Source organism: Dasypus novemcinctus, chromosome 2 (genome assembly GCF_030445035.2).
Source record: "Dasypus novemcinctus isolate mDasNov1 chromosome 2, mDasNov1.1.hap2, whole genome shotgun sequence".
Lineage (NCBI taxonomy): Eukaryota > Metazoa > Chordata > Mammalia > Cingulata > Dasypodidae > Dasypus > Dasypus novemcinctus.
In genome coordinates this window covers 113,536,096-113,559,220 of record NC_080674.1, presented here as the reverse complement: position 1 = coordinate 113,559,220, position 23,125 = coordinate 113,536,096, and the positions used below count along the sequence as shown (strand labels likewise).

Here is a 23,125-nt window from a genome sequence, read left to right as displayed (position 1 = left end):
ACATTCGAAAAGAAAAATACAAAAAAAACATTTTAAAAATGAGCAAGAGATTTGAATAGATACTACTCCAAAGAAGAAATACAAATGGTTAAAAAGCACATGAAAAGATGATTAACATTGCCAGTTACTAAAAACTAAACTAAACCAGTTACTACAAACTAAACTAACACAGTTTAGTAAACTAAAACAGTTACTACAAAACTAAAATAAGATGCCATCTTACACCTATTAGACTGGCGGTCATTAAAAAAACAGAGGACTACAAATGTTGAAGAGGATGTGGAAGGATGGGAATACTTGTCCACTGCTGATGGGAATGAAGAATGGTGTAGCCATTTTAAGGACAGTTTGGCAGTTCCTCAAGAAGTTAACTAGAGAACTGCCATATGATCCAACAATCCCACTCCTGGATATATACACAGAAGAAGTGACAGCAGGGACACAAACAGATACATGCACACCAATGTTCACAGTGGCATTATTCACTATTGTCAATAGTTGGAAGCAACCCAAATGTGTCCATCAACAGACGAATCGATAAGCAAATTGTTGTATAAACATACAATGGAATATTACTCCACTGTAAGAAGGAATGCATTAACACATGGGATAATACAGATGAATCTTTTTTTAAAGATTTTTTAAAATTTTTATTTATTTCTCCCCCATCCCTCCATTGTCTGCTCTCTGTGTCCATTCACTGTGTGTTCTTCTGTGTCTGCCTGTATTCTCACTAGGCAGCTCCAGGAACCGATCTTGTGGCCTTCTGGAGTGGGAGGGAGGCGATCATTCTCTTGTGCCACCTCAGCTTCCTGGTGTGCTGTGCCTCTTATTATTTCTCCACTGTGTCTCTTTTTGTTGCGTCATCTTGCTGTGCCAGCTCTCTGCATGGGCCAGCACTCCTGCCTGAGGCAGCCCTCCTGCACAGGGCAGTACTCCACATGAGCCAGCACTCCGCATGGGCCTACCTGCCACAAGGGCCAGCTTGCCTTCACCAGGAGGCCCAGGGAATAGAACCCTGGACCTCCTATATGGTAGACAGGAGCCCAATTGCTTGAGTCACATTCACTTCCCACAGAGGAATCTTGAAGACCTTTTGTTGAGTGAAGTAAGCCAGGCACTGATGGACAAATATTACATGACTTCACTGACATGACTTAACGAAACTGAGCAGACACACAGAGCTACAGTCTGGAAAACAAGTTTATTAGAGACAGAAAGGGAGTAGAGGGAGGTGAGCTGATTTTCCTCAGCAATAGGAAATATCTATGCTGAAATGGAAGAGTATGATTAGGCATGGATGGGCATGACAGTGGTACAGTGATGTGATTGGATTCAGCGGTGCTGGTCTGTGAGGGGGAAGAGGGTGGAGGAGTTGGGTTGAACTATCCATGGAACTGGGGGGAAGGATAGGGGAAGGAGCAGGTGAACTCTGGAGATTTGTAGATCTGTGGTTAAAATTACAATGTGGGAATATTCTTTTGGTAAATATGGCAGGAGAGGATTACTGGTGTAGCATGTTGGGCAGGATGGGTATATGGGATAGGGGACACCTGGGGCAGACTTCTGTGGAATATCTAAGTGTTCATCTTATAATAGTGTGTTATATCAGTGCATGAGACCTGCACAATAAACAAGAAAACATTAAACTCCCATCCTGGGGAGTCCTGTTATATTCTAAATTTGGAGACAAGAATCCCTCAGGAACATAGGCAGTGCATAATAAAATAAAACAAACAAATATGCCTAGCCCTCAATATTACTGCAAATAACTATGAATCATATTCTTTAAAAATTGAAACTTAGTGGTTACCATAGGTTCAAAGGGGAGGGGAAAGGAAGAATAGAATAGATGGAACATAGGGCATTTTTAGGCCATTAGAATTGTTCTGCATGATCTTGCAATAATGGATACAGGCCATCTTAAATTTTGTCAAAAGGAGCAATGCTTCAATATTTGTACATCAACTGTAAAAAATGTACCATTCGCATGTAAAATGCTAATAGGGAGGAGGCAGAAAGGGGGAGGGCATTGGGTAGATGGGAAATGCCTATATTCTCCATGTGATTTTTCCATAACCTAAAGCTTCTCTGAAGAAAAAATTTTTAAAACCAGACACCAGGGGAATATACAGAATAAAATATCACTTTACATACAAGAGAGCAGATCTTAAAGTGATGGAAGATATGATGTCTAAAAAAATTTATTTCAGTTATGTTTATTTTTATTTTTTTATTTTATTTAATTTTAAAACTATTATTTCATTTTCTTTATATTTTATTATTTCATTTTCTTTATTTTTATTTGGTTATTTTGTTGGGTTTATTTTTAGAAAGGTTATGGATCACAGAAGGGTCACAAGTATGGCAGGTGAGAATCACTGGCACAGAGTGTCAGTGATGGGGGATGCACCTGAGGCATACCTCTAAGGCATCCGAATATGTTCAAGTGTACATGGGGCATTGTCTCAGTGGATGGAGACCCACACAATAACCAAAAGAATATTGAATTCCCATCCTGGGGACTTCTGCTACATTCCCTAATATGACAGCAACAATCCCCCAAGCACAAGGGCAGTGCCTAGTGAAAGAAGACAGACCATTATGCCAGGCCCTTGATATTGATGATTGTACTTATGAACCTTTTCTTGTAAAACTGAAACTTAGCCTAGTATTATATATATTACCTAAGAATTACCTCCTGAAAGCCTCCTAGTTGCTCAAATATAGTCTCTCTCTAAGCCAAACTCAGCATATAAATGCACTATCTTCCCCTACGCCCTACCCCCCCACACATGGGACATGATTCCCAGGGATAAGCCTCCCTGGCACCGAGGGATTATTAAAAAGCATCAAAGCAATGCATCTGGAAAAAGACCTTGACCAAAATGGGGAAATGGTAAATACAAATGAGATTTTATGGCTAAGAGATTTCAGAGTGAGTTGGGAAGTCATTCCAGAGGTTATGCTTATGCAAGTCTCAGAAGGATCTCAATGACTGCCACAGTAAATACTGTCTCAAATAGTGGGGTTCTGAGGGCTCTAAAGACATGCTGACACTATAAACTGGGCAGACAATCTCAGCAATTCAGCACCCTGTCAGTGGGCCTTACTTTGGAATTTATGCTCCCCAGTATAACAGACTTAGACTCATTCATAGTTACCCTAAAAGTGGCTCTTTCATGTGAACTTCTAATTAGCACTATACTTGTTAAATATGTCCCAGAGACTTAAATCTTCAGTCCACCCATGTGCCAATGTAGCCCTTGTAGCAGTTTGATATAATTGATGAATTCCAAAAATAAATATTGGATTATGCTTGTAATCTTTTCTGTACCTGGGCATGATTGAGTTATGATTAGGGCACCAAAGGGTGGAGACTCACAGATAAAAGGCATGGCAAAGAAGAAAGTTGAGGGCTTTTAATGTTGGAGTTTTGATTTTGAAGTATGATGCTGAAGACTTAAACTGGAGCCCCGGAAATTCAGTACTCAGAGGAAAGAGAAGCCAGTCTCAGGAAGAAAGGAACCTTGAACCCAGAGAAAAGCAAGCCCCAGGAACATAGGAACCCAGGAAGCCGGAACCCTCACATATGTCAGCAGTCATCTTGCTCCAAATAGACATTGGTGAGAGAAGTAACTTATGCCTTATGGCCTGGTAACTGTAAGCTCCTACCCCAAATAAATACCTTTTATAAAGCCCAGCAGATTTCTGGTATTTTGCATCAGGACCCCTTTGGCTAATACAGCCCTAAATCTCAGCAATGTTGCAACACTTACTCTCCAGTCCAGTAGACTTACTCAGGACAACTAACAAGGAGATGATGGACAATGCCCATCCCAAGGAACAGAGAGTGTCTGCAACTGAAAACAAGATATTTCTATCAATCTGCCCCATGGGATATAAGCCTCCTCTCAATTAGAAACAGAGTGGCATCTATTGGGCCAAGTCCACTTCCCCAGAGTGGTATCACTATCCCAAAATCCTCAAGATTGAGGAATGAACCATGAACTAAAGTAGACTTATCATTATTCTATTATAGACTTATTATTATTCTAACAATAGAAGAACATTTATCTTTGACATAAAGGTAGTGGCCACCAGAGGTTCTGAGGGATGGGAAAGGGAAAAATAGATGCAATATGGGTGCATTCTGGGGATATTGGAATTACCTGCATTACATTGCAATGACAGATACAGGCCTTTGTCATAACCTATAAAATTGTGTGGGACCAAGTGTAAACTATAATGTAAACTATATCCACAGTTAGAAACAATGCTTCAATATGTGTTCATCAACTGTAACAAATGTACCACACTAATGAGGGATGCTGTTAATATGGGAAAGTATGGCAGGGAGGGGGTGGGGCATATGGGAATCCCCTATAATTTTTATGTAACAGTTATGTAATCTCAAGTCTTTTTTTTAAAAAAAAAAAATTTAATTAATTACAAAAGAAAAAGAAAAAAAAGGATTCAAGTCAAACAGTAAATTCTTGGAAAACAGTGGAAATAAATTAGACATCAATAACAAATACAGGCAGCAGACTTGGCCCAGTGGTTGGTTCAAACCCCGGGCCTCCTTGACCCGTGTGGAGCTGGCCGATTTGCAGTGCTGATGCACGCAAGAGGGGGAGCCCCACGCACAGGGAGTGCACCCCGTAAGGAGAGCCGTCCAGCACGAAAGAAAAGTGCAGCCTGCCCAGGAATGGTGCCACACACACAGAGAGCTGACACAACAAGATGACGCAACAAAAAGAAACACAGACTCCCGTGCCGCTGACAACAGAAGCAAGCAGACAAAGACGACGCAGCAAATAGACACAGAGAACAGACAACGGGGGTGGGGATGGGGGTGGGGAGAGAAATAAACAAACAAATCTTGAAAAAAAAAAACAAAAACCAAATACATCCCTAGGGGAAAAAAACAAATATTTGGAAATTGAATGATGATACACTTTGAAAGAATACATGGCTCAAAGAAAAAAAAAGGGGAATTAAAATGTATTTTAAACTGAATGAAAATAAATATCAAAATTTCTGAGATGCAGCCAAAACACAAAAGAAAATTTAGAACACAATACACTTGCATTACAAAAGAAGAAAGGTCTCAAATAAGTATCTCAGCCTCCACCTTAATAAACACTTAAGTCCCTCATCTCTAACACAAAGCAGGCATGTGGAGCAGTCATCCACTAGCCAAGCAGATGACCTCCCCAAAGCACTGGCCACAATGGGGCCTTGGATGCTTTTCTGGACCCTTTCTGCTGCATAAGTGATAAAATGGTCATTTGCTGAAAATTTATGTTGTTTCTGAGTCTGGGTTCCCATGACACACCATTTAGCAACTCTCTCCAAACTTAATAGTGAAAGGCTAAATTATTTTTCCCTAAGATAATGAACAAGACAGGGATAACTGCTGTCAATACTTTTATTCAATATGGGCTAGAGGTTCTAGCCAGGGTAAAAAGGCAATCAGTCAGTCAATCAATCAATCAATGACATCCATATTGGAAAAGAAGAAGTAAAATTGTCTTTTTTTACAGATTATGTAGAAAATCTAGTGGATTCTTCAATAAAAACTACTAACAAGTGAATTTAGGCAAGGTTTTGGTTACAAGATTAATATATAAAAATCAACTGCATTTCTACTGAAAATCTTAAACTGAAAATTAAGAAAAAATACTATTTATAACACCATTAAAAACTATGAAATATTTACAGGTAAATATGAAGGACCTGCACAGTAAAAACTACAATAATGCTTAGAAAAATTAAAGAAGATATAATAATTACATATTGGAAGACTCAATACTGCTAAGATACATTTTTCCCAAGTTGACTCATATAGTCATTGCAATTCTTATCAAACCCCAGTAGCCTTTTTTTGTAGAAATTGACAAGGTGATTCAAAATTCTTATGGAACTACACAGGACCTAGAGAAGCCAAAGCAGTTTGGGGGGGGGGAGTTAGAGAAATTACACTACCTGACTTATAACACAGCAATAATCAACACAGTATGGTACATGAGTCATGATAGGTGTGAATGGAATAAAGAGTCCAAATATAGACTTATTATGGTAAACTGATTTTTAACCAAGATGAAAAAGCAATTCTGAGAAGAAAGCACAATCTTTTTAACAAATAGTGCTGGAACAAATGGACATCAACATGCAAAAAAAATTTCAAGGGGAGAGGGGGCAAGATGGCGGCTGAGTGAACATCCCTGTTAGGGTCTTCTGCAGGGAATCGGCTGGGCGGCGTTGGAGACTCTTTGGGACCGGATTGTTTCGGGATTTTTGCTGGTCCGGAGGTGTCTGGACATCGATTTGGAGGGAAGGTAACAGAGAGGATCCGTCTGTGAAATATACACGGAGATCCCAGCTACCTGTAGAGGATTCCCTCCTTGGGTAGGCGGAGACGAGGCATCTAGCCCCGCTCGGTGGGGCTGAGCCAGGACGGGCCGCAGCGGCGGACGCCGGAGCCGGGCCCGGCTGCGCCGGCCGCGAGCGGGGTCGGGCGGGACCGAGCCGGGCCGAGCCGGGCCTCGGCGGCGTGCGGAGCCGGGCGGGGCCGGTTCAGGCCGTGGCGGCAGGCGGCGGACACCGGAACCGGGCCTGGGCCGCTGTAGCGAGCGGAGCCGGGCGTAGCCGGGCCGGGCCGCAGCGGCGTACGGAGCCGGGCGGGGCCGGTCCAGGCCGCAGCGGCGGGAGGTGGACGCGGGAGCCGGCTGGGCCGCTGTAGCAAGCGGAGCCGGGCGGAGCCAGGCCAGGCCGCGGCGGCGTAAGGAGCCGGGCAGAGCCGGTCCAGGCCTCCGCGGCGGGCAGCAGCGGGCGGAGCCGGGCCTGCGGAGGGGTTTCTGTTCTTTGTTTTTTTTGTTTGTTTGTTTGTTTGTTTTAATTTATTTTATTTAATTTTTTTTTTTTTTTTTTTGGAGCATCTGAAGTACAGGGGAGTTCGTGGGCCCTGGGCGGCCTATTGGGGGTTTGTGGGAAGGGAGGTGCTTGCAGACCCATTTGGGCAGACAGACGGGGGGTTTTAGGGCAAAGCGGGGGGAAGTTGTTGTTTTAGATAGTGTTGCAATTGTGACACGTGTATACCTGTATCTCTCTTCCCCCTATCCGTTCCCCACCGTTTGCCCATCCTCTTTTTCTTTCTTCCTTTCTTCTTGTCTTTCTTTTTTTCTTTATTATAATTAGTTTTTTTGTTTTTCGGTTTTCTCTTTCCCTCTTGTCCCTCATCTTCCACTTATTTTATTTTAATTCAAGTATACAATAGGTGCTACAGGGAACACCTCACATTTGCTGGGGTTTTCCCATCCTCCACTGTCTCATTTCTGTGTGAACTGATTTAGGCTACCTACACTATCCCCCTTCCCCTGCATCTTGATATCCACTATCATCTACTGTCTCTCCTATATTCCACCCCCCACCTCCCGTTCTTTCATCCACAAAGTGTCTAACTCTTAATTTCTAATACCTTTGTTCTGTTTTCTGTCTGTTATCCACTCTTGAAACTATTACCTTTCTTTTCTTTTTCCCTCTCTCATGCAAACAATAGCTTTGTAGTTCATACCATATTCCTCCCATATTCAGTCATCTACTTCATAAAAGGTACTCTACCTACAGCTATAACTCTATACAATCTACACGAATCTAACCTCCATCCTCCCAGATCTCATATTCTTGCTTTGTTAACATACATCACCAATACTACTTTACACTTTTCCCTTGCTTACACAATTGCCTTTCCCCAACACTAATACTTTCCTCTAAAGTGAGCTTAACGAACAACAAGTAACTAGAATAAGAAGAAAAAAGTGACAAAGAGAAGATATAACACCTATGCAAAAATAACAACTAATTAACCTCCAAGAGCAGACAAAGAAGCTAAGGAACTGATTAAATTCGTCAAAATAAAGAGATGACCAGAAAGCAACAAAAATCTACAAACCAAACCAATAATCAGGAAAACATGGCTGAATCCAATCAACAAACCAATAATCACGAAGGGGAGCAAAACTTGGCACAAGCAATGAAAGATCTCAGAACATTTATCACCGACAAATTTGATGCAGTAATGAAAGAGGTTAACAACATGAAGACATCACTTGGAGGGGAAATTGCAGACATACGCAAAAACATAACAGATATGATGGGAATGAACACCACAGTTCAAGAAATCAAAAATACACTTACAGCAAATATCAGCAGACTAGAAGAGACAGAGCAGAGAATTAGTGATGTGGAAGACAGTACATCAGAAATCAAACAGATAGTAGAAGGGGTTAATAAGAAGATAGAAAAAATCCAATTAGGATTTAGGGACCTGAATGACAATGCAAAACGCTCAAACATACGTATTATAGGCATTCCAGAAGGTGAAGAGAAGGGAAAGGGGTCAGAAGGAGTGTTGCAGGAAATAATGGCTGAAAACTTCCCAAAACTACTGAAAGAGACAGAGGTACATATCCAAGAAGCACAGCACACTCCACAAGTCATAAACCCCAACAGGCCCACCCCAAGACATATACTTGTCAAATTATCCAATGCTCAAGACAAAGAGAAAATCCTAAAAGCAGCAAGAGAAAAGAAAACCATCACATACAAGGGAAGCTCAATTAGATTAAGTGCTGATTTCTCTTCTGAAACCATGGAGGCAAGAAGACAGTGGTATGATATAGTCAAGGTACTAAAGGAAAAAAATTTCCAACCAAGAATACTCTATCCAGCTAAACTAGCATTCAAACATGATGGAGAGTTCAAAATATTCGCAGACAAACAGAAACTGAAAGAGTATACCAACAAGAAACCTCCCCTTCAAGAAATTCTAAAGGGAGTTCTGCAGGAAGAAAGGAAAAAACAGGAAAGGCAAAGTTGGAGGAGAGTATAAGACCAACAACAACAACAAAAAAGACAAAAAAAAATATACAAACAAAATATGACAAACACAAATCCAATCAAAATATGGCTAACACAAATAATTCCTTGATAGTAATAACACTGAATGTCAACGGATTAAACTCACCTATCAAAAGATTCAGACTGGGACATTGGATAAGGAAATATGACCCATCCGTATGCTGTCTACAAGAGACACATCTTAGGCCCAGAGACGCATGGAGATTGAAAGTGAATGGCTGGAAAACAATCATACAAGCTAACAATAACCAAAAAAAGGCAGGAGTAGCTATACTAATATCAGACAAAATAGACTTTAAATGTGAAACAATTGTGAGAGACAAAGAAGGATACTACATTTTAGTCAAAGGGAAAATCTGTCAAGAAGATCGAACAATCATAAATATCTATGCCCCTAACAAGGGTGCGTCTAAATACGTCAGGCAAACGCTGGAAAAACTAAGTGAAAGAATAGATACATCTACAATTATAGTGGGGGATTTTAATACACCACTATCAACTCTGGACAGAACATCTCAAAAGAGAATCACCAAAGAAACAAAACATCTGAATAGTATATTAGAGGAGCTCGATCTAATAGACATATATAGATCGCTACACCCAAACACAGCAGGATATACATTTTTCTCAAGCGCACATGGATCATTCTCCAAGATAGATCATATGCTAGGCCACAAAGAAAGGCTGAATGAATTCAGAAAGATTGAAATCATACAAAACATTATCTCTGACCACAGTGGAGTCAAGCTGGAGATTTGCAAGGGACACAAGCCCAGATTTCACACCACGATTTGGAAATTAAACAGCACACTCTTAGAAAAACAGTGGGTCAAAGAGGAAATCTCAAAAGAAATCAATGACTATCTTGAAACAAATGATAATGATAACACAACATACCAAAATTTATGGGATGCAGCAAAAGCAGTACAGAGAGAGAAGTTTATAGCCATAAATTCATATATCAAAAAAGAAGAAAGAGCAAAAATTGAAGAACTAACTGCACATTTGAAGGAATTAGAAAATCAACAACAAAGAAACCCAACAGGAAGAAGAAGGAAGGAAATAACAAAGATAAGAGCAGAACTAAATGAAATAGAAAATAAGAAAGCACTTGAACAGATAAACAAGACCAAGAGCTGGTTTTTTGAGAAGATTAACAAAATTGACAAACCTTTAACAACACTAACAAAAAAAAAAAGAGAGAAGATGCAAATACACAAAATAAGAAATGAGAAAGGCGATATCACCACTGACCCCACAGAAATAAAGACTATCTATCATAAGAGGATATTTTGAAAAACTATATTCCAACAAAAATGACAATCTAGAGGAAATGGACAAATTCCTAGAAACACATAAGCAGCCCATATTGACAAAAGAAGAAATTGATGATCTTAACAAACCAATCACAAGCAGAGAGATAGAATCAGTTATTAAAAATCTCCCAACTAAGAAGAGCGCAGGGCCAGATGGCTTCACAGGTGAATTCTACAAAACATTCCAGAAAGAACTGACACCAATCCTGCTGAAACTATTCCAAAACATCGAAACGGAAAGAACATTACCCAACTCCTTCTATGATGCCAACATTACCCTAGTACCAAAGCCAAACAAAGACATGACAAGAAAGGAAAATTACAGACCAATTTCTCTAATGAACCTAGACGCAAAAATACTTAACAAAATACTTGCTAATCGTATTCAACAACACATTAAACGTATTATACACCACGACCAAGTGGGATTCATCCCAGGTATGCAAGGATGGTTCAACATAAGAAAATCAATCAATGTAATACACCATATAAACAGATTGAAGGAAAAAAATCACATGATTATATCTATTGATACAGAAAAAGCATTTTACAAAATACAGCACCCTTTCTTGATAAAAACACTCCAAAAGATTGGAATACAAGGGAATTTTTTGAACATGATAAAGAGTATATATGAAAAACCTAAAGCCAATATTGTTTACAATGGAGAAATCCTAGACTCCTTCCCTCTAAACTCAGGAACAAGACAAGGATGCCCACTGTCTCCGCTCCTATTTAACATTGTCTTAGAAGTACTTGCTCGAGCACTGAGGCAAGAACCAGAAATAAAAGGCATTCAAATTGGAAAGGAAGAAGTCAAAATTTCATTATTTGCAGATGACATGATCCTATACATAGAAAACCCTGAGAGATCTACAACGAAGATTCTAGAACTCATAAATGAGTTTAGTAAAGTCGCAGGTTATAAGATCAATGCGCAAAAATCAGTAGCATTTCTGTACACCAATAATGAGCAAGATCAGGAGGAAATCAAGAAACAAATACCATTCACAATAGTAAATAAAAAAATCAAATGCTTAGGAATAAATTTAACTAAAGAGGTAAAGAACTTATACACTGAGAACTATACAAGATTGTTCAAGGAAATCAAAGAAGACCTAAATAAATGGAAGACTATTCCTTGTTCATGGATAGGAAGACTGAACATTATTAAGATGTCTATCCTACCAAAACTGATCTACACATTCAATGCAATCCCAATAAAAATCAACGCAGCCTTCTTTAAGGAACTAGAAAAACTAACTATGAAATTTATTTGGAAAGGAAAGAGACCCCGAATAGCCAAAGACATACTGAAAAAGAAAAACGAAATTGGAGGAATCACACTACCTGACTTCAAAACATACTATAAAGCTACGGTGGTGAAAACAGCATGGTATTGGCATAAGGAGAGACACATAGACCAATGGAATCGAATTGAAAGCTCTGATATAGAACCTCACATATACAACCACATAATATTCGATAAAGCCACCAAACCCTCTCAACTGGGAGAGAGTGGCCTATTCAACAAATGGTGTCTGGAGAACTGGATAGCCATATGTAGAAGAATGAAAGAGGATTACCATCTCACACCTTATACAAAGATCAACTCAAGATGGATCAAAGACCTAAATATAAGAGCCAAGACCATAAAAACCTTAGAAAGCAGTGTAGGGAAACATCTACAGGACCTTGTAATAGGAAATGGATCTATGAATATCTCACCAAAAGCACAAGCAGCAAAAGAACTAATAGATAAATGGGACTTCCTCAAAATTAAAGCCTTCTGCACCTCAAAGGAGTTTGTCAAGAAAGTAAAAAGGGAGCCCACACAGTGGGAGAAAATATTTGGCAATCATATATCTGATAAGAAACTTATAACTTGCATATATAAAGAACTCCTATATCTTGAAAATAAAAAGATAAACAACCCATTTAAAAAATGGGAAAAAGACTTAAACAGACACTTCTCCGAAGAAGAAATACAAATGGCAAGAAAGCACATGAAAAAATGTTCCAAATCTCTAGCTATCAGGGAAATGCAAATCAAAACTACAATGAGATACCATCTTACACCCATAAGATTGGCAGCTATGAAAAAAACAGAAGAATACAAGTGCTGGAGAGGATGTGAAGGAAGGGGAACACTCATCCACTGCTGGTGGGAATGCAGAAGGATCCAACCATTCTGGAGGACAGTATGGCGGTTTCTCAAAAAACTAGCCATAGATTTGCCATATGACCCAGCAATACCACTGCTGGGTATATACCCAGCAGAACTGAAAACAAGGACACAAACCGATATATGTACACCAATGTTCATAGCAGCATTGTTCACTACTGCCAAAAGTTGGAATCAACCCAAATGCCCATCAACAGATGAGTGGATCAATAAAATGTGGTATATACACACAATGGAATACTACTCGGCTGTAAGAACAAACACACTACAAACACATGTGATAACATGGATGAATCTTGAGAACCTTATGTTGAGTGAAGCAACCCAGACATTGAAGGACAAATACTACATGACCTCAATGATATGAAATAAACAAGCTGCCCTAGATAGCAAGAGACTGAACGATAGGCTTACAGGAAATCGGAGGGTGAAGGAAGGATATGAGCCGATGTCTGCAGGGGTGGAATTTAAGACGAGATGGTGGTAAGTATGAACACAAAGAAGAGATAAAAGGGGGGCAAGGGGGTGCCTTTGCTTGGGGCTTTGCGGGTTTGAGGGTGGCTGGGGAGGGACGGATGGGTAACGTTGCCCAAAAGTGGGGGGAGGGAGGGGTAGCATACGAACACAGGAGAGGGTCAGGTGTTGGTGGAGAGTAAAATGCCGAGAAAATCATATCAAAATATAATAAAGAGGGTTACCTGTTTAGAATGCTCGGAGGGGAGGGTCTGATGCAGGACGGGCTCCTGGGGAATGTCTAAATGCTCATTCTGCCAGAGTGGGTGACACCATGGGGTAGAAACCCAAGTAGTGAGAGTGGGGGTGGACCCACATCCTGGGGAGGACTAATGCCATCAAATAGAGGGAACTGTATCCCTCGAGAGAAAGGGTGGCTCCCAGGGCATTGGGGCAGTTGAGCAAGTTAGGCCCTGAACACTATTCCATCTATCTCTGGAAGTGGCTCCTCAGGAAACGGAGGTTGGCTGTCACTGTGGGCACCAAGGTGGAAGGGAAAATGGACGTTAAATGTGTGGAACCAAAGTAAATGGGGGGTAAGAGAGGAGTTTCTTGAGAGTACACAAGGATGGATATAAAACATGCAATATTACACCATAACATATAGGAGATGACAGACTGATAATGTAAACCATAATGTAAAACATAGGATAACTAAAAATGTAAAGAACTGTGTATCCTAAAGTATGCACCATAATGTAAGCACCGATGTCACCTTGTTAGAAAGCTAATGTCTCAGACTCTGTACATCACTTTAAGTAAATATGATATGAATAGGGCGTAAGAGTATCACTGTGGAAGGGAAAAGGTTTTCTGGTGGATGTGTGGGAGTGCTGTATATTATATATATACATTGCTGTGGTCTAGGACTCCTGTGAAGAAATGCTGAATAATTAGGGGGGGAAAAAAAAAAAGAAAAAGATAGGATGTGGAATTTTTTCAAGTCAACATTCTTTATCTAAGCTCTCTATCTAACTTTATCCAAGTTCTTTATCTATCCTCTAAACCCATCGCTATATGCCATTCCCTAGTAAGGGACCATGACATTATATTGGGCTTCAAATTTCGGGGAGTTCTGGATCACAGAGTGTTTCAACAATGGCAATGGAGGGATACTGGTATGGGATACCAATGACAGGTGATATATGGCTGACAGGGAGCTGTACAGAACATATGTCCAGGGTGCATGGTAATGTTTGGATATACTCATAGTGGCAACAATTAAAAACCACAGCAGGGGGGGTACTGGGTTCCTGGCCAGTGGTGCTCTGTCGTGGTCCCTAGGGGAGCAGCGACAGTCTCCCAGGTACAGTGGCGGGGACCGGGAGGGAGGGTTCAACAGTGAGCCCCTGATGCTAATGACTATGCTTGTGAGCTGATAAACCTAAAATAAGAACAAGGCCTAGAGCAACATTGTGCCTGGGAATTTCCTCCTGTCAGCCTTCATGTTACTCAAATGTGGCCAGTCTCGAAGCCAAACTCAGCATGTAAATGCAATGCCTTCCCCCCAGCGTGGGACATGACACCCGGGGATGAGCCTCCCTGGCAACGAGGGACCACTATCAACTACCAACTGATGATGCAACTGGAAAATGACCTTATATGGAAGGTTCAATGCGGATCAGCAGAATATCCACGTCTACATAAAATACCATGACTTTAAAATGCTGTTTGACCTAAAGTAAGGGGGAAATGGAAAGGAGAAATGAGTTTATATGGCTACGAGTTTCTAAAAAAGGATCTGGAGGCTGGCAGAAGGATTGCCCTCATGCACAACTGAGCAGAGTCAGAGAGACAGATAAAGCAGATACAACCCCCAGATATTGGTTCCTTTGAGGGCTAAAGAGACCCATGGGAGTTATGGTCATGGCCGATGGGGTTAACTACCAGGGCAGATGGCCCCTCTTTGGAAATGGTGTTTATGTGTGATGAATCTGGACTCAAATGGGATCTCCCTTCATAAGACTTTCATGCTAATGTGCTGGAGGTGCAGTTAATGTTGGGGTTTAAGATAAATTTAGGGGATTTGAATCTCTGGACTGACAATGTGATAGCCAGGTCCTGAGCCTCAACAGACTCCAGCACCTACAATCTGATCTATTGGACTTACCACACTCAGCTAAGATGGAGTTGAAGAAGGACAACCACCACACCATGGAGCCTAGAGTGATTACAACTGAAAATGCGAGGACTGCATCCAGCATCCATGTGGAATCTGAGCCTCCTCTTGACATAGAGGTGCAATGGACACAACCAATCCAATGTCCACATAGAAGAGGTGGCATTGGATTGGGAAAAGTGGACATGGTGGATGATGGGTATGGGGAAAGGCAGGAAGAGATGAGAGGTGGAGGCGTCTTTGGGACATGGAGCTGCCCTGGATGGTGCTTCAGAGGTAATCACCGGACATTGTAAATCCTCACAGGGCCCACTGGATGGAATGGAGGAGAGTATGGGCCATGATGTGAACCATTGTCTATGAGGTGCAGAGGTGCCCAAAGATGTACTTACCAAATCCAATGGATGTGTCATGATGATGGGAACGAGTGTTGTTGGGGGGGGGGAGAGGGGGGGTGGGGGGGTGGGGTTGAATGGGACCTCACATATATATTTTTAATGTAATATTATTACAAAGTCAATAATAAAAAAAAAAAAAAAATTTCAATCCATTCTTTGCCCCATATACAAAAATTAACTAAAACTGGATCATAGACCATTAATGGATCATAGACCATTAATGATCGTAATGATCACAGGCCATTAATTAATAGATTATAGATCATTAGTTTTAATGGATCGTAGACCATTAAAGCGTAAAATTCATTGTGACTCTGAGTCAGGGAAAGATTTTTGATATAAAATCAAAAGTATAATCCTTTAAAGAAAATTCTGATGAACTGAACTCCACTTGTAGGTAAAGTATGTAAGCTAACATACTCCTTATTTTCTTTTGAGTTTCCAATCATTGTCCAACTGTTCGCTTTTTTCTTTCATTTAAATAAATTTATTTCTTATAACTTTGCTCTGTTTAGATTACATAGTTCTGTTCAGTTATGAGATCAATCTTTAAAGGATGGTGGATCATTGGCTAGCTTAATGGATGGAATAGGAAAATGGAAAATGTAAAACGTCAGGAAATATACATTTCAGAGCTAGGTAACTTTGCTCACTGTACCTAAACTGGCTAATCCATTAAACACAATCTCCTCAGAAAAAGCACCAAGATTCTATTAACTGATACACAGGGTTTCCTCAATTCAAATAAAAAGTAGATATACCAACTAACCTAGAAGCTAGCTGAAATACAAGGAAGAAATAACCCCAATTAGAACACCCCAGTTTCAAGATAAAATGCATGCATTTAAATGTGGCCCATCTGGTTGAAAGTTGCACAAGATACTAAATTCTTCCCCAAAATAGAAAGCATAAACGAAGATTGGGGAGGAGTCTCAGTTTATGATCTTGCTCTCAAAATGCTTAGCACGCCTCCACTTGCGAATACACTTGAGACAGTAGGTGTGACTGCAGTTGGAGAGAATTCCAAAGCAGCGCTCACTGGGTTTGGCTTTCTCATAGACTACCTCCATTCAGATCCCACAAACCATGTCCTTACTGCCCTGGACAGCAAATGAGAGCTCCATGTCCTTCTCATGAGCCTCAATGCAAGATTTTATATGTTGTGATCTCTGGGCAGCATCCATTGGATGTAGGACCTGCAGCCCACACATATCACATGAATCTTCGTGGAGATACACACAGTTTTCCCCATATCGGCACTCTCCCACTGCTGCATAGGGGCAAAGCTGCTTCTTTGTTTCTACAGAGGTTTGCTCTTTCTCTGATTCTTCCTTGGTCACTGAGCCCTGCCGGGATGCTTCAGTGCAGGAAGGGGCAGTACGGCCACAGTAGGGTTGTCCAGGAACAAACTCAATGGCATTCACCCAGTCTTCTGTGCCTGCTCCTACAACAGTTGCAAAGTTTGAAATTTCTTGACTCAGCTTCACCTGCACTCATTTCGACAAATGGTCCAACTACCAATGAAAGACTTGAGGAAGCAGCAAGGGATGATTTTGCAGTTAGATCTGCTGCACTTGCTTCTTCCTGTTTCAATGGTTTGCTATGGTCATATCTGCAGCGGTCTCCGTAAATACAGTACCCTCACTGAAAATAGTTGCAACTACTCCATATGGACTGTCAAAGAGGTCATGCGAGTAGCGACAGTTATCTCCTTCTGTACAAACCCCATGCATAAAATACCTGCAGGTGACCTGTTCAGTCCAGCCGCCGCCACTGCAGTCGCTGCCACCTCCCCATCCTTCCACCCCCAGGTACCGGGAGATGACTGCGCGGATAGGGGTGGGGGAGGCCGCTGCCACCGCCGCCGCTGCCGCTCCTGCTCCTGCTCCTGCTCCAGAAGGTGTGGCTCTTGTTCCGGGAGCTGCAGCCTCCGCCACTGCTGTTTATCCCACACAGCAATGGCAGCGGAACCTCCGGGATCACATAGTTCCGGTCCGGCTTCGGGAAGAAGGCAGCGAAGGAGGGGAAGGGGATTGAGGCTTCGGCTTGCCTCCGGATCCGGCTCTGCCCAACTGTTAACTCTTAACATTTCCTCTTCTGAAGGCAAGGCCAGCCACTTAAACCACCCCATCCCAATACCCATCACCCTTCCCATCTCCCATACCCATCCCAAATACTTTCATGTTTTCCTTACTTATTTTAGCACTTTAGACCCAGCTTACAAATACTGAGTAAAAGATGACTATTAAAGGCCCAGTCTACTTTCCCTGTCTATTCCCATAACATATCTGCAGGTTTATACACACAGATAGGGATGCCAGATAAGACACTAAAAATTACATAACTACATTATGCTTGTACTAAAAAATTATTCGTTGTTTATGTAAAATTCAAATTTAACTGGATATTCTATATTTTTATTTACTTTAACCTGGCAACCTTGCCTGCAGGCCAGACTAGAAAATTCCTCTTTGGGAGACATGATTGGCCCAGGAAAAAGAAGTTAAACTTAAAGACACTAACATTAAGAGGCTCTCAACAAAATCACAGAGTTTTATTAATATAGCCTGTGCATGAATTTAAACTTATCTAACTCTGGATCCAAGTGTGCCGAGTTTCTAGAAAGCCAGTTAAGTGATATAGGCCCTATAGGCTTTGAATATTCAGAAAGGATGTAGACTGAATGTGCATTCAAAGTTACATCCATATGGAATGTAGGCGATATGTTAATTCAAGCTTACCTGGAAAATGGGCGATATGCTAATTCAAGCTTAGCAGATATTCAAACAAATAGCTAAACCCTGAAAAAACTAACAAAGAAAGCCTTTCTAACCCCTAAACCTTTCCTGTACCACATGTGTCTCTTATATTTAAATAACCTAAAGCCTCTACTCAAGGCTTGGCTTTTTGGACAGGAGTCCACTGGGCCCTGCCAGTTGTAATAAATCTTCCTTCTCAAAGAATTCCTGAGTCCTAGCCTTCAATATGTAATCACTGAATCCTCTCTGCTTCTCCTACATTATCTGATCAAACATACACTGACATTCTCCACGTAAAAAGAGTTTTCCTTTATAATTCACTCAAATATTAAGACCCATAAGTGAAAGAAAAATTCTAGTTTTTTAAACTTTCCAAAGTAAAAACAAGTAAGGTTTTTTTAACTTTGAATAAATATGGTAAAATGTGATTTAAATAAGACATTGGAAATAAAGCAAAACCCAAGAAATGTTAAGCTGTTTAATATTTCATCTTTAATGTCTTAAAAGAACAATTTAACAGTACAATTTTGGCCCTCATGTTTACATGACAGAATAGTCTTATAGTTAAGAAATCATATTGTTTATCCAATGGATTTTTTTTAATGCAACTAATTCAAAATACTAGTCTTTTAGCAATGACATGATAGCAACGAAAAGCAACATGTTAAAATAGTCCTGATTCACTATATTAATTCACAGAAGGAGTCCAGGAGATGGGGTAAAATGAAAGTTTTGGTCAAAGGAAGACAAGATAAGGGCTCAAGGGACAAAAACCAGGTTGGGTTGTGAAAGCAAACAAAATCTGTAACACTAGTTCCCAAACATGACTAATCAGGAGAATAATCTAGATAACCTTAAAAAGGCCCTCAAGAGACCTAATGAATCAGAATCTCAGGAGGCAGGGCCCCAAAATCTGTAATTTTTTAAAGTATCACCATGAAATTCTAATTACTAGTATCATCAAGATTTTAGAACTGCTGCCTTAGAATGCTGACCTGAGTATATTCAATCAATAGTTTGATCCATTTGCTTAAGCACAATTATGATACTACACACAACAAATGAAATGATTCTCCTTACCTTGGATACATTGCTGACATAATTCATTTGGACAGTACTTTCCTTATCAACTTGATTACAAAGGTTCTGTAAACTAGATGCATATTCTTTATCACTTTTTATTCTCAGGGCCATAAATTTCTTCACTGTTTCCAGTAACCGTAACTCCCAGTCTTGCAATTTTAACACAGCTTCATGTGAATTCTTCAGGTCACTCCCAAACCCCATTTTTGTAAGGCACTGTCTTATCCTCCACAACTGCACAAATGAGCCTTCTAATCAGCACATATCTGTGTATGTAAAGAGAAGAAAAAAAAACCTTAAATTAAAATATAAATTGATCTTCAAAGCAAAGTTATGGCCCATTCTTTTCAAGGGAAAAAAAAAATCACTCCAACCAAATGCATTTCCCCTAAGATCAAGAACAAAAGGAGAATGTATGATCTCACCACTTCTATTCAGACTGAACTGAAGGCTCTAGCTAGTACAAAGAAATAAATGAAATAAAAGGCATGTAGTTGTAAAAAACGAAGTAAAACTATTTCTATTTGCAGATGACATGATCTTGCATATAGAAAATCCTAAGTAATGTTAATATGACCTGTGCACAAATTCAACTTATCTAATTCTATATCCAAGTATGCCTAGTTCCTGGGATACCAATTAAGTGATATAGGCTCTATAGGTTTTGGATATTCAGGGAGGATGCAGACTGAATGTGTATTCAAACTTACATCCAGATGGAATGTGGGTGATGCATTAATTCAGGCTCGCCTGGAATGTGAGCAATATGTTCATTCAAACCTACCTGGTACCCAAACAAACACTTAAAACTCTAAGAAACTAGCAAAGTAAGTCCTTTTTACATAAAAGCTCCTACATCCTCTGTATAAAAGGGACCTAGAAATCCTATTCAGGGTTTGGTTTTTTCGGACAGATGTCCACCAGGCCTGGTCAGCTATTAATGCATCCTCCTTCTCAGAGATTTCTCGTGTCCTGGCCCTCAATACCACAATTACCTGACTTCTCTCTGCCATAACATCTCTGGGGGCTTGTCTGGGATCGCTGAGAAGGCCAGAGATGACAACAGTCGATTGCCCCTCTCGGACACCTCCAAGAAGGCTGGAAGGGCCCAAGCAAACCCTAGCCCTGGGTGCCCCCTGGAAACCTTTAGTCCAGAGTGCCCCTCTCGGACACCTCCAAGAAGGCTGGAAGGGCCCAAGCAAACCCTAGCCCTGGGTGCCCCCTGGAAACCTTTAGTCCAGAGAGAGGTTGTGGACTCCGTCGAGCCCTCCCGGAGAAACTGGAGAAACCGGAGGGTTCAAAAGAAACCCTGAGAACAAACCAAGGAGCTCCCCATGCCAGATGGGTAAGACCCCCAGGGGCAAGCGCAGGAAAAGCCTAATTCTGAAAAGACAGGAGGGGAGCCTGATCAGCTCTCAAAAAGACCCTAGTTCTCCCAAGGAGCAGGGAGGAAGCCGTCTTCTCTAGGTCCAAGAAAGGAAAGGAAGAAGGGTGGTTGTGTGCATGTGATTGTGGAGACTAAGTGAGGTGCAGAGACATGCTTCTACCGAGCAAGTGCAGAGTCCCGATCTGCAGTTCTATGGTGACCTCATCTGGTCAAGGACAGTCTGGGGGGCCTCCCTGCAAAGGGACCCTCTTCTGAGTCAGGGGTTTATACCGACCCGCAAAGGCTAAGAGGCACTGTAGGTTCCCATGAGGGACGCAGCTGAGGACGGACCAAACAAAAGGCTAAGTAAGTGTTGGGCAGTGCTGACACAGGGTGGAAACATGGGGAACACACAAAGTAAGACCCCATTGGGCTGTATTGTGAAAAACTTTCCCTGAGCATTCCATGGAGATGTATAAGGCATAAAATTCCAGCCGGTAATGCTTAGAATGCTTTGTGAATTAGAATGGCCTACTTTTGGCATGGGCTGGCCCCAGGAGGGCATTTTTGAATCCTGGATCATCCGTAAAGTCCACAACATGGTAACGGAAAACCAGGGCACCCTGACCAGTTCCCACACATCGATGCCTGGCAGGACACTGTGAGTCAAAGTCCAGCCTGGTTAAGGAAATATATGACCAAAGAAGCCAGATTTACCTGATACAAAAGCCCAGAGGTGCTGTCCAAGGAACCAAAGGCCAAACAAGCAGCTTGTAAAGTGTCCAGTGGAAGTGAGTCCCAAATCTAGTGCCGACCCACCCATTCTAGAAGGGCCAGATGAAAATGACCTCCTGCTGCCCAATGCAGTTGCTCCAACTACACCAGTAGTTAGGAATGGGGACGAGTCACCTTCTCCGTGCAGCACAACCTCAGCATTCCCAGAGCTGCACTCCTCAGCACATCCCTTGAGCAGCATGATCTCGGCATTCCCAGAGCCATTTTCTCCAAATAATGCAGCCTTTTCACCCCAACAACCACTGTCTCTGCCAATCTTGGCCCCTGGCAGCATAATGCCGTGCTCCCAGGTACAAGTGCCAATGATCAGTGAGAAAGAATCACCCAAAAGATGGCAACTCAGACCACAGGGAGCCCCAGGGACACGTGCAGCAGGGGGAAGGGCCACCCTACAACCACCTCCTGTGAAACCCAAGCCCCAATTTATTACGATAACGATGGCCAGATCCAAGGAGGAAACCAAACGTTCACACACCAACCCTTCACTACCATTGACCTCTTTAACTGGAAAAGCCACACCACACCATACTCAGAGAAGCCTCAGGCCATGATGGACCTCTTCCAATCCATCATACAAACCCACCTGGGCTGACTGTAAATAACTCCTCGTGACCATACTAAACTTTGAGGAGAGGACGTAAGTCACACAAGGTGCTCTAACCTGGCCCAAAGAGCACCCACCTGAGGGAACCCTGGACAGTGACCAATATGCCTGCACACAGTTTCCAGACAAAGAACCCCAATGGGATCCCAATGACATGACTGGACTCAACAGACTAGAAAATTTCCATAGCGTCTTAGTAGAAGGATTCAGAGCTAGAAGCCAAAAGGCATTGAACATGACAAAGACCACCCAAGTCCTACAGATTATTGAAGAAAGTCCTGCTCAGTTCTACAAGCAGCTGTGCAAGGCGTTTCGTGTATACATGCCCTATAACCTGGACATTCCTGAAAGCCAAACAATGGTCAATACAGCATTCATTGCCCAATCACAGGTTGACATCCAAAGAAAGCTACAGAAGTTAGATGGGTTCGCTGGTACAAACATTTCCCAGCTCATGGAGGTAGCCACCAAGGTTTATGTCAACCACAATGTAGAAACCATGAGAGAGGAAAACTGGAAAACAACAAAGAAAGCAAACCTTCTCAAAGCAACAATAGTTGAAAGAAGCAACCCTGTGTCGAGAAAGTAAACTGGGATGCCCCTGCCCCAAGGAAGGGGGCCCACCCCTAGGGCGAAATCAGTGCATGTACTTCTGGGAGGAAGGACAGCAGAAGCAGGAGTGCCCCAAGAGGCCACTCAACCCCAAAGCCCCAAGAAAGTGGCCAAAGCATTAGTCAGGAGAGCAAGTGGAGCATCACAAACTAAACCCTGGATTCACAAAAATTCAGAAGGAAAACCTGCAAATTCAGCTCATTGGACGTGCGGGAATAGCAGGCTCTGATGAGGACTATTAGGACAGACCAGGCTCCTATTTTCTTGGCCCCATGGAGCCTATGGTTGGAGTCCAAATTGGGGGCTGCTCATAAATATGATGGTTGACACTGGGGCTCAACACTCTGTAATGACCAGGCCAGTCAGGCCATTATCAAAAAGACAAGCCACTATTGTAGAGGCAACTGGTAAAAGTACTCAGTGGCCCTTCCTCCAAGCCAGGACCTGCAACAC

General features: G+C 41.7%; 1 protein-coding gene and 1 pseudogene across 6 annotated transcripts in view; both read right to left on the bottom strand.

The window, feature by feature from the left end:
* FER (FER tyrosine kinase) overlaps positions 1-23,125 on the bottom strand; it is a 574,904-nt gene that overhangs the window by 464,792 nt on the left and 86,987 nt on the right. For 5 of the 6 annotated variants that reach the window (XM_004484087.4, XM_071209303.1, XM_004484088.3 and 2 more), the window contains one exon: positions 19,293-19,561. The exons of the other annotated variant lie outside the window; for it this stretch is intronic. In XM_004484087.4, the coding sequence (XP_004484144.1) occupies positions 19,293-19,499 (207 nt within the window). In that variant the 5' untranslated portion in view covers positions 19,500-19,561. The remainder of the gene's footprint in view (positions 1-19,292; positions 19,562-23,125) is intronic. 6 annotated transcript variants of the gene reach the window in all.
* LOC101439944 (E3 ubiquitin-protein ligase makorin-1 pseudogene) lies at positions 16,361-17,382 on the bottom strand (annotated as a pseudogene).